The sequence below is a fragment of the Hemicordylus capensis genome, chromosome 3 (assembly GCF_027244095.1).
Source record: "Hemicordylus capensis ecotype Gifberg chromosome 3, rHemCap1.1.pri, whole genome shotgun sequence".
Lineage (NCBI taxonomy): Eukaryota > Metazoa > Chordata > Lepidosauria > Squamata > Cordylidae > Hemicordylus > Hemicordylus capensis.
In genome coordinates, this window is record NC_069659.1 from 283,076,909 (window position 1) to 283,089,285 (window position 12,377).

A 12,377-nucleotide genomic window follows, 5' to 3' on the forward strand; every position below is an offset into this window, starting at 1 on the left:
CCCCCATTTTTTAAATGAAAAATCAGAATTTTCTACACAAATTACTTGGTGCTGAATCCTTAATTATGTTGCTTTCTGAGTTGCTACTTCTAAAAAATTACTAGAAATTACGTTCAGATTACATATTGCATGGAGTTCTATACAACTTTCCCTTGACTCTCTTATTTATTGAAAAGCAGGGAGGCAAGAAAGAGGCATTTGACTTTTTTATATTGGCAGTTTTTCTTCTCAAAATTGCCCCTCCAGCTGCTTTTCCCCGTGGTAAAATTGGGGACAGGGAGTGATTTTGAGATTTAAAATGGCTGTCAGAGAAAGGGTTAAGCAGCCCTTCCTTCACTGCAACACCCAAAAATAGCTTTTTATTGGAATAAAAAAGTCAAGGGAAATTTACACAATATGTAGCATATAGCTTGGCCTGAAGTCTGATGGAGTCCACACATGTAAATTCATTATTATCTTCCAGATCAATAATAAAGTTACTGGTCCACTCCTGGCTAATATCTCAGAGAATTTATACCAACACTGGAAAGAATTTAAGAAGGGGGGAAAGTATACAATAGTAGCATTTGTATGTAACCCAGCCTCCCTGCTGGACTACATTGCCCCACCCACTACCTCACCAGACTCTGCTAACAAACCAGCTGTTGGACCCTGGAGTGATCGAACCGTGATAAGCCACACTTGCCTGTTGCTAGGAAACGATGCATTGCCAAGAGCAACTGTGGTGAGATTTTAACCTTCATTTCGCTGTCTGTCTGCTTGAAGGCAGAGAAGTCCTGCTTTCTCTCCCGATGGGCTACTTTCTTTTTAGTCTTGTTATCAGCTGGAGGTGGAGAAGTGAAATAATAGTTATATATCAGGATCTAGTAGAACACTGGGAGATGTTCTTTAAAAACAGGAACAGCATACAGACATGACTGCATTCTCACATTCTAGAAGTTACATGGACAACTACTATCATGGGTTGTCGTCAGCAGTACAGGAAGAAATTCCTATATGAAGGTCCATTCATCTGATTACAAGATTGAAGTGGACTTTATCTTTTGCTACTTGAATAATGTCAGGGTTGTTTTTTTTTTAAAGTGCTAGTTACAGAGTGAATGAACTTATGACCCTGTCCTTACAATGTGCTGCAGAGCATAAAGTTCAGGCAAAGAGCTCTCAGTGTTATCACAAGGGGGCATCTGACTGCCTTGTACTGGTGTTGGCAGACAGCTTGCCCCTGTGCCAGGGAAGCAGTAGCCCTGAGGAAACATCCCTTTATACCACAGGAGAACCAAACAGTGGTAATATCAGGGGAAAGTGAAGGTGCTGAGAAAATCTCCCACAGAGCCTAATGTGACACCTTTAGACTAGAGCAGCAAGAGTCACCTCACTCCTATTGTCCTAGTGCATGTTTTGTGCCAAGAATAAAGCTGTTGTGAAGAAAGGTGAGTTGAGCTGAACAAATTTTAATGAGGCAAGTGGGATAGAGCAGACTGTTGTCTTGTACTAAATGTCTCTATAACAATTGCAAAAGGTGTAGGAGGTTTACAGAACAGCAGCTAAAGGAGAGCCAGTGTGGTGTAGTGGCTAGAGTGCTGGACTAGGACCGGGGAGACCCGAGTTCAAATCCCCATTCAGCCATGAGACTTGCTGAATGACTCTGGGCCAGTCACTTCTCTTTCAGCCTAACCTACTTCACAGGGCTGTTGTGAGGACAAACCCAAGTGTATAGTACACTGTTCTGGGCTCCTTGGAGGAAGAGCGGGATATAAAAATGTAAAATAAATAAAATAAAATAAATAAAGGCCTAGGTAGCACAGAGCTGTCACATGGAAATGATTAGTGGCCAACCAAATATGCTGTAGAAGTCCTATGCTTTTATATAAAAACATAAAAGTGAATATGAATTAAGAAGGCTAATGGTTTAAAATCAAAATGGCTCCAATACAGTTACTTTTCCCATGGGGTGGCGGGAATCAAACCTGTGCCTTAAGTATTATAATCCATATACTGCACAGTGAAATACATGTGGTTGAGCACCTGCCGGTGCTGTTGTGTATATGTAAACACCACAATTCTGCTCTAACTTAAAGTGGCATGACATGATGCCCATGGGAAATAATAGGCACTGTGTTGCACAACTGCATCTGTGCAACTTTAAGTTGAAGCAGAATTGGCCTGTTTCTCAACACTGCCAGTGGTGTTTAAACACATGCAGCAGCGCAGACAGGTGTTCAAACCCCTACATTTCATTGTGTGGTATGTGGGCCAATATATTAACTAGTGGACACCCATGACATTTCACATGAATTTTTCTATGAACATTTCTCTTTTCACAACACACTCAGTTGTTATATCTCTCTCACACAGAGCTATCATACAGGTACAGCACACCACCATGTATCTGTTCTTGTTTCACTCACTTCCATTGAGAGAGTGCCACTAAGTGAAAGGGAGTATGGGTGGAGAAAATAAGCAGTTCCTCTCCCCACTTTTCTCCCTACTTCTCTAAAGTTATGGTGGTAAGGGGAAGAAATCATGCCTGCAAAGGAGAACTTGCTCTCCCTTCTTCTTATCCAAGCAGCATAGGCAAAGGATAGGAATCGCCATGAAAAGTGGGGAGAAGAGAAGGATCTCTCTTCTCTCAAGGGCTAGGGACATAGGACACAGTTTAAAAGAGGAATTGCTTGGGGTGTCTGCACTCATCTTACTTTTGTATTGTTTCAAAAATCTGCAAAATCTGTTGACTAGAAATGAGGGGGACAAAAGTAGAAGATGCTCCCAATCCACTGAACTCCCTGAAATTATTATTTGTCTCTAGCCTATAGCAGTTTGAAAAGGGAAGGACAGATTGCTGAGCTGGTGCATATTCACCCTAAAGGGTGGTGAGCTGCAACCAAGTTTTTTAAAAAAATTCACGTGTGTGCGCACACACACACACACTCCCTCCTTTCCTCGACACAAGGCTGAGTTTTACAAATACTTTTAGCTTCCCTAGTGTCCTGTCTCCTCTCCCAATTTTACCTCATGATTATTAAGCAATTACTCTAAAAAGAAAAAAGAGAGAGAACTACATGAGAAGAGGGGCTCACCACTGGTCGAGGGAACAAGATCGTGAAGATTAATACTCACTGTACAGATCTGTTTCATCTAGAATCTCAGACTTGATGATCTCTTCAATTACATCTTCCAAGGTAACAATGCCCAAGACTTCATAAAAAGGATCCCCTTCCCCTTCATTGTTCACCCGCTGCACTATTGCCAAGTGAGATTTACCTGCACAGAGTAGTAGACCAAGAAGTTAGAAATTATAGCAGAATAACTGGCTAGCCACTCTCAAAGTGACATAGAAAGTCATAGTACAAGACAGATCCTGCAGTACCACAACAGATGTTTAAAGGGATAATGGGTAACATTTCGACTAGTTGGCCATTACTAAGTCCCATTTAAATTAATGGTGATTAAGTTAGTCATGACTAAATTGTTTCATTGATTTAAATGGTGCTTAGCCATAACTAGCTGGTCTAGACGTTGCTCACTGTTACCTTAAAAAACATTTTACTACCTAAAAATTTACCTAGCATTTGTAAACAGTCTAAAGTTACTTTGTGTAACAAGATAGATATCCAGAAACCAAATGGTTCCTTTGGATATTTTTAGTACTTCCAACATTGTATGACCACTTTTGTTTAAGCATCTCTCTCCGTTTTCCCCATTTGATGGAAGCAGCATGCCTCTCTCTTCAGGATTCCAAATCACATGTCCAGTATCTTCTGTGGCATGCCAGAACAATTTCAAAGATCTCTGAACTACTCCCATGATTCAACTGGTGACATCTGCAAAACATTCGGAGTTACTGCAGCTCTGCCATGAGGAAATGGTGATATCTGAAACAAACTTTACTGCAATACCTTTTCCTCTAGTTTGTTGGCATATTGCATTTAAAAACATTTGATATGTTAAACTGTTCATCTGCAGATAGATGAAATCACATAATGAGTTCCAAAGACGTTCAGGGGCTTCCTTTACTGCACAGCTGGCAGCAGGCAACAACATGCTGCTGAATATCACAAATGAATGAAGATTAGATGTGCCACTCTCAGGCATCATCTGTGGTTAGCTTATTTGCTATAGCACTTCAGATGAATCTTGCTATTGTACAGAATGATAGAAATGTCATAACTCCCAGTGCCATAAAGGTCATTATTTTAAATGCCAAATTTTAAAATAATGATCCTCATTGTAAATCAAAGATTTGCATTGTGAATATACATGCTATGTGTACCATTTCTACAGCCATTGGTTTAACAAAGTCACTCCAATGCCTGTTTATTAGCCATGCAGTAACTTTCACTGAACTATTAAGTGCCAGAGTTCACAAGGAACAATTAAACCAACTGATCAAAGTCTAGCAAGTTTGACTGCAGTTATTTCTTAGATGTTCAGGGACTGAGATATATCTGCTGATTCAATTTCAGATGTGTCAAGACAAGTACTTCTATGCACACTTACCTGGAAGTAAGTACCACTGAGTTCAGTGGGACTTACTTCCACACTCCAGATGGATGGGAAACAACTGGCCCGTTTCCTTTAACTCCTGCTTAGACTCTTAGACAATAAGAATTTGGTCCAGGAACCAGGGATTTACTAAACTAACAAGCATTCAAATTATCCTATCCAAACTCACTCATGCTCAAAGAATGAAGATATCTTGGAAAAATTAGACCAGGGAGTGGACCTTATCAACAACTGACATAAACACGGCATCAGGTCAAACCAATTCAGCTTAGTAAGCTTCACATCTGCTTTCCCAGGGACCCAACGTAAGCAGTTAAAAACAAATTCTTTGTGAATGCTGTCTGTTGAAAGCTGAATTCTTTTGCTATTCCCAGCTTGTGATCATTTAAAAGGAATTTTCCAAAGCAAGGTCTAATATTAGACTCAAAATGAAGTTTCCATTCCACTTACGCGATATTCTCACCAAAGTAACTACTGCATAATCTGATTGTCTTGGAGCTACTCATTTAGATGCAGATGGACATACTTTAAATACCAACTCCACAGCACCAGCAAGACTTATCTTGAAGTCTTATTTTACAACGAGACAATTATTACAAGGATTTGTGTTTTAAAATTATGAACATAGTAATAAACTTTGTCCAAGGCTCAAAAGGATAGTCAAGTTCCTTCCACCATTATAATTATGTTATCTATTTGCTTTCCAAATGTTGAAGTTCTCAGCCACGCCTATTAGAAGTTATGTTATATGACCGCAGATGGTATCTCTGCAAGTTATATAATTTCTAGCTGCCCTGATTGTACAATATAAAAAAATTTATTTTCATATATATATATATATATATATATATATATACACACACACACACACACACACACACACACACACGTATATAATTTGTCAACAGGAGAAAAAGGATAGAGAAGTGTGGTGGTATCTAATGTTTCCTACTGCAACACACTTCCCTGAAAGTTCTTGTTCTAATATCCTCCACATTAAAAAAAAAAAAGTACACAACACAGAGCACAGAAAATAAATAAGTCTGACAAACTCCATCAAAACAAACACCACAAACAACTAGCATCTTTAGTATCTTCCATACTAAAAGATCATTTCTTTCTTTAAATGCTTTTTATTTATAGAAGCTTTAATACATAATTGGAATTGACAAAATGACAAGGAGAAGGAATCAGGAACACAAAGGGGGGTGGAGTAAAGGGGAGGGAAGGGGAAAAGGGAGAGGCTGTATAATGAACACAAACTGGAATTCAGCAAACAATAGCAAAATAACTCTTAAAGGTAAATTCTTATATTGTAGTTACAGATATTCATTCATTCATTCATTCGAATTCTATACCGCCCTTCCAAAAATGGCTCAGGTATGAAGCTTGAGAATAATTGTTTAAGTAATCCAAAAGTTGGTACCATACAGCATAACAAAAAGAGAGTCAATTTTGCTTGTCCTTTAAATTGATGTAACTGATGTATACTTTTCTCCATGATGTCATGGTCCCAGTTCTTAATGTACCAAGATGATAATGCAGATGAGATTGCAGATTTGCAGGGAGATGCCTAGTGCTTTAGTCATAACTAACTGCTTCAAGATAGAGTCCTTATGCAACATGTGATCTTGATTCTTCAGGGAATCTTCCATATTAAAAGGTGATTTCTAAGTATTTTTTCATCATGACACTTCTGCCCTTTTTGCTTTACTGCCATAAAAGTAAAATAAGATATCAGTTCTTTACATGTTACCCAAATTAATAACACTCAACAACTGAAACCAAATCTACACTTTTGGCAGTCATATGCAAGTATAACTTGAAAAACAAATACGGAGAAACAGAAGTGCATATCATGATGTCATCCAAGCCTAATACTGCATCATGGTTGAGATTAGCCATGCACAATTTACAGTCTGCAGGCTGATATAGCCCACAGGGTCTTTCTTGCTAGCCCACAGGACTTCCCCCTCTCAGCAGATAACTTTAATGAAAGGTTCTTTGCCATGTGCAGGAAGAAAAGGGGGAATTTGCTGTGTCAGTCCCACCCCCACCCACTCCAACTTGGTGAGTGTGTGCTGCCTGGAGCAGTCATATGGTTCAATCCCTACTTACCTTCATGAAAAGTAGCATCATTCCCCCCCCCCCCCCGCCACCCTTCTCCACCTTCCCTTGTGAGGGGAGAAGATTGAAAGCTTGAAAAGTCCTAACTCTTCGTTACTCAGAAGCGACCTTCAAAAACACTAGGGAACTACAAATCACATATTTCCTCGAAACCAATAAGTCCATCGCCCCATCACAATTCATTATTGGGGGCATATGTCTGCTTTATTTGAAAGCAAACATACCCTTTAAAATATGGTATTAAATTTTTTATTTATTTTTTAAGAGGGAGGCAAGAGAGAACAAAATTGTGCAATTAAATTTTTTTTTAACAATCTTGGGAGACATCCTATAGTGCTTTAATGGCCTTCAAATGTGAACTGTATAACCCGATTTCTTGGGAAATGGAATTTGTCCTAGCTTGTGTTAAACAAAACTACTGGGGGGCAGGAGAGAAAGCAGTCAAATTGCTTGCTCACAAACATAATCAAATGAACCATCAAATAATGATGTGCATGAACTGAGGTTCAAGCACCAGCACCACTGGGACGAAAACAGCGAGTGGGGGTTTTAAGAAAATGGAGAGCAGGTCTTTACTTGCTCTCTGGTACCCCATGCATCTTCCTGCTGTGGTGGCATGCATCCCAAGTACTTCTGTCTGGTAACAGCATGCACATGGCGTCTGCACATGCTTCTGCTTAAGCCTAGTTTGGACCTAACAGATTGTAACAATTACAGACCTATTTCATTATTGAATCTACTCCAAACTATTAGCTGCCAGGCTTCAAAAATGTCTACCTGAGCCGCTACATAATAACTAAGTGGGTCTTATAAATAAATATCAAGGAGCTGATCACATCTATAGTCTGATAAACATCACAACACTTGCCTCATAATTACTAGTAGCACACTCCTTAGAAGCAGACAAGGTTTTCAGTAAGATCCTTTGCCCTCACTTGTTCTGGAAAAAATGAACCTTCCTACCAAATTATTTGACTAAGCAAGTCACTTTATGATGCTTCTGTCTCTAAAATCAGAGTAAAATGGGAATAACTCAGGAACCATACAACTACATTGTGATATGAAGCATGGTAGAGTTGTCCCGTCACCTCTCCTTTCTGACTCCACTTTGGAGCTCTTGTCATACGACAGCATAGGGAGATATATGAGACAAGGGATAGATTTGCAGAAATCTAATCTCAAAATACCATTTATACAGATAATGCACCATTACTACTGATCAAGCCAGAAAACTTAATCCCCACAGTACTGGACTTAATTTAAGAATTGGCAACTGTTAGCATACAAGATAAATTGGTCCAAGATGCTTTCCCTGGGTTTGGATAATCCCAACATAGAGTCTAGCACCATGGGCATTTCAAAAACATCAAAACAAATATTTAGGACTTGGTATTTAGAGACTATATTGGAAAAAACTCCATCAAAACTTGGAAAGATGGGCATCTCCACAACTGAGTTGATGGGGTAAAGTTAATGTCACTAAAATAAATATCATGATATGCACTGTATATGTACTTTGACAACTTCCCATCCTCAACTACAAAAATACTTCCACCAAAATAGATGCCCTATCTCATACAATTTAATGGGGCAGAGATTGAAAGAATCTTAAATGAGATAATGCACTCATAAGACCTTACAAAGCAGATCACGCATACTCACTTTGATGCTAGGTGATAAAACCTGTGCATCACTATAAGAACAAAAAGGACATTCACTTTAAAGTCCTTCAAGTTTTAAATGTTTGCCAAACCTTGGCTGCTTCTAGATTCTCTGTACACTGAAGCATCTGGATGTAACCAATAAATGTGTGTCAACAATTCGCACTGCTTGGTACAAGTTCCACTAGACAGAAGAGACGAATGAGCCCCTGCATTACAAGTTCCAAACTATAAGAGACCAAATAAAACTTTCCCAACACCACCATATTTGTAATGTTTAATGACGATATTTTAAAAAAAGAATAGTGCAGACTAATGGAAACTGCCATAATGAATAAAAGTTATCTCTGTAATACATGATACACAGCACTGTTCAAACAGTGATTGCCCAGCCACATCAGATAGTTTTGCCTTTCCTCCCTATTGGTCTTTGTCTGTCTTATGCTTTCAGGAGTGAATTGCATTGTAGTAGCCTTAATCTTCAAGAACTCTTGGGGAGCAGGGTAAACAACCAATACCAGCTGATCTACACAGAGGATGTCATCTTTTGGGAACCTCTGTGGAACTTATATTTTGCTAAAGAGCTGTCATCTTGCCATAAACTTAAACATTCTGGAGATTCAACACAGGGGTCATGTTTGACGGTAGTTAAGTTCCACAATTTCCTTCCAGTTCGGCTTATCATCTCATGAGCCACATCTCTGGTAGACAGCAGTTTTCCTTCTCTTCTTCATACTCTTCTGGCAACAGGTTGTGATTTTTAGCCCAGCCACATTACTGGGGGGGGGGGAGCAGAAAGAAAGGTTAGCGACTCAGAACAATAAACTTGCCATATATAGCTGTCTGAGTGACCCCTGAAAATAAATACAGTACAAAAAAGTAAGGAAAGGAAGTGGACATAGCAAATAGGCAAGTTGCAGAAAACACATTCCTGTACATTTAGCTTTGTGGTGAGGAGAGAAGAAAGGGGGGGGAAGGAAATCAATATGTATTTGAAAAGAAAAAGAGGAGGAATGAGGCGAGAAGAACTGAGTGAAAAAGTAAGCCCCAGCTATGTGAAGGAATCCTTGGGTGAGTACACCAGTATAACAGAATAGCACATGGTAGAATACATGAGAAATTACAGTTATTATTCCGATATTACTCCCTCCCTTCCCCTCCTTTGATTATTTCATTCTAAAGTCATGCATTATGTGTGGTAAGATCTCCCTTATCACAAGAGGCCTGCCAAGATGGCAGTTACTACACAGTGTAGTTTGGCTTACCAGTAGCAAAGTACTATGAGTAGTGTCACTTCTTCTGCTGGTCTTCTCTAGCCTGGTGCTCCCTGTAAAAAAGATGTAATGCTGGCTGTCCACGTCTCAGAAATTCCTCAGAACCTATCAGTTAGGGTTCTGTCATCAAAGAGGTGGATTCTTTGAAGAAACGGTCTCCGTGTTCATATTTAAAAAGATGCTCCAAGATAGAATTTGTAATTGACTTCAGCAATTGCAATTATGGCATTTTCTGGGACTATGCTGCAAGAAGTGGTATACCTTGCTTTGGATGCTTATACAACTTCTACAGACTTTCAGACCAATGAGGGTACCATCTTCATGGTCACTTCCATAGTCACTTAGTACATCAGGGCCTGGTAACAGCTCCGTCAATTCTTGCTGTCTGTGATCCCTCTGAAACTCATATAGAACAGATAGGCCAAAGCAGTTTTCACAGCTGTTCAAGCTCTTTGGAAAGTGCATCATTCCCGGACTTCTACACCAGATACACCTGCAGTTTTCTGGTGCTCAATATGGGAGTTAATCAACTGGTTTCCATCTTACAGCTGCTGCAGAACAGATCAGCAGGGCTCCAAGTTGTTTCTGTCCATTGTCTTGAAGCAATTTCCAGCAAAAGCAGAGGCTAACAAAGGGAACAGTATATGACAATGGCAGCCAATAAACAGAATAATTTAAAACTCCTTATACTTGATCGGAGGATAGACAAACTTTCTGGAACCTTTCCATAGGCAGAAAAGAAACTGGATGAAGGTATGAAGTAAATGAGCACCTATAATACAGCTCCATGTTTGCTTAATCACTGGCAGAAACTTGGTGACAAAAACAGGTTTGCATATGAAACTAAGAGAAGTTCACTCTTCATTTTCAATTAGTGACAATCCTCTGCAAGCATGAAGGGAACAGGTAGCTAGTCTCTTGGAAAATATACTGGGATGTGGAATCAAACAGCATATATCACGGTGGCTTGAGGTGGGGCATTACATTTAAAATGTATCAGTGACTACTGTATAGTATTGTGCTAAGACAGAAAACAAAATATGTGCCAAGGTACATTTCTGGGGGAAGGGACACTAATTTCCCCCACTCAGCACATTTCAAATAAAAGTTTACAGAGATGAGGTTTTTCATTCCTGTTCCTGCCAATCACACAAACACACACATTCCTAAAACCAACCAACCAACCTACCTACCTACCTAAACCCTGTAATCTTTACATTTTTCATTTTGTACATTAGGGCATATTAGCTTTAGGCATTCACAATGAAAGCTGTATTCAAAAGTTCTCCTTGAGTATGTAGAACAGACAAAGATGATGAACAAACTGGCTCCCATACTGCGCAGTGAGCCACCACTAAGCGAGAGGAGCGCTCGCAACTTCTGAGCCACTATACATCACACCTGCACTGTCTGCAAAGGCAGGGCTGATTCATGCCAACTAAGCAGTGTGTAAACGCACTTACAATGCATCTCCCATTAGGAAAGGAGGGAGTAGTGTCACAACTGTCATGATGCACTCCTTAATAGCTACAGAGCAGTCCCACCTTTGCAGACCATGAGGGTAGGATACAGAGTGGCTCAGAAGCAGCAAGCGTGCCAGCAGCTCACTGTGCAGTTTGTAGGCCAATGTCATTTGCCCAATTAAATAGAATGAGACATGAAACATGGCCTGAACTTTATAGGAAAACAAGCTTTTGTGGCATCACATCGTTGTAGCCTGCTTTAAAAAAAACTACCCAGAAAAAATGATGGAAGCTTTATTGCCCAAAACTTTCATTCCAGGATGGACACAACTGTCAACATTATTCTATTAGGGTCATTCCTGCTTTATATCAAAGAGGTTGAATGTTCTAATAATTAACAACTCCCATATTTAGCTTCTAGTGTTCTGTAGTTCAGTGTACATTTTTGCATAATCCCATTAACAGGATTATTACAGGCATCCTGAGTCATCCTTAGAAGGAATTAATTGAATCAGGCTGAGGGACCATTCACTCAACTGACATCTTTTGCTGGATTAATTCAATAGCTCTTTTAAATACTGGGAGCTAGAACTACACACACACACACACACACACACACACACACACACACCTTATGTCAAATGGGCAGTCACTGACATGCAGAGCAAGGAAGCACTGGTGCAGCAAGAGGAGCCGACTAAATACACTGGTGAAGGGGCAATTTTTGAAGACCTTCCCTTCCCCAGGAAGCCCTCTGTGCCACTCAAAAATATGTCCCTAAGGGCTATTAGGCCATTGTGTCCCTGGTGTCAGTGTGTGCCCCAGGACAATATATGCAAATAGAAGCTCTCACACAAAGAACAGTTTACCAGTTCAGTCCAATAGGTCGCTGCTCCATGTACACATTGCCATTCCATGCCTGTAGTTATACCTGGTATTGTATTAATGGGGAGATTTATGCTCGCAAAAAGCTCCATGTGTAAGCTGAACTCCACATGAACACTTAAACACTCAGAGAGTGAGAAAATCCCATTCATTCCAATGGAAGTTACTTCTCTGTAACAATTTGAGAGCTGTGCAAGACAAGTTGTGTTTTAGCAGATCTGCATTAATATTTGAAAAATTAGATCATAATTACCATTTTCATTATAATGTATCCTCCATCCTTGTAACAAGTTTAAAGTTTTATAATTATTTTTGACACTTGTTTACTATATTATTTTTATATTTTATATATTTTTATATTTTTTAATTTAAAAAATCAGATTTTTAAATTTTAAATTGGATTAATTGTGTATGGGGATGAGAGATAACAGAACTCACAACAAATTGTGAGGCGCTCCAAAAAG

General features: G+C 39.4%; 1 protein-coding gene across 3 annotated transcripts in view; it reads right to left on the reverse strand.

Annotated features, from left to right (window-relative positions):
• Nucleotides 1–12,377, reverse strand: part of CNNM2 (cyclin and CBS domain divalent metal cation transport mediator 2) — a 296,053-nt gene that overhangs the window by 107,911 nt on the left and 175,765 nt on the right. For all 3 annotated transcript variants that reach the window (XM_053305514.1, XM_053305513.1, XM_053305516.1), the window contains exons 2-3: nt 3,118–3,261; nt 686–823 (exon numbers count right to left, since the gene is read on the reverse strand). In XM_053305514.1, coding sequence (XP_053161489.1) covers nt 686–823; nt 3,118–3,261 — 282 coding nt within the window. The remainder of the gene's footprint in view (nt 1–685; nt 824–3,117; nt 3,262–12,377) is intronic.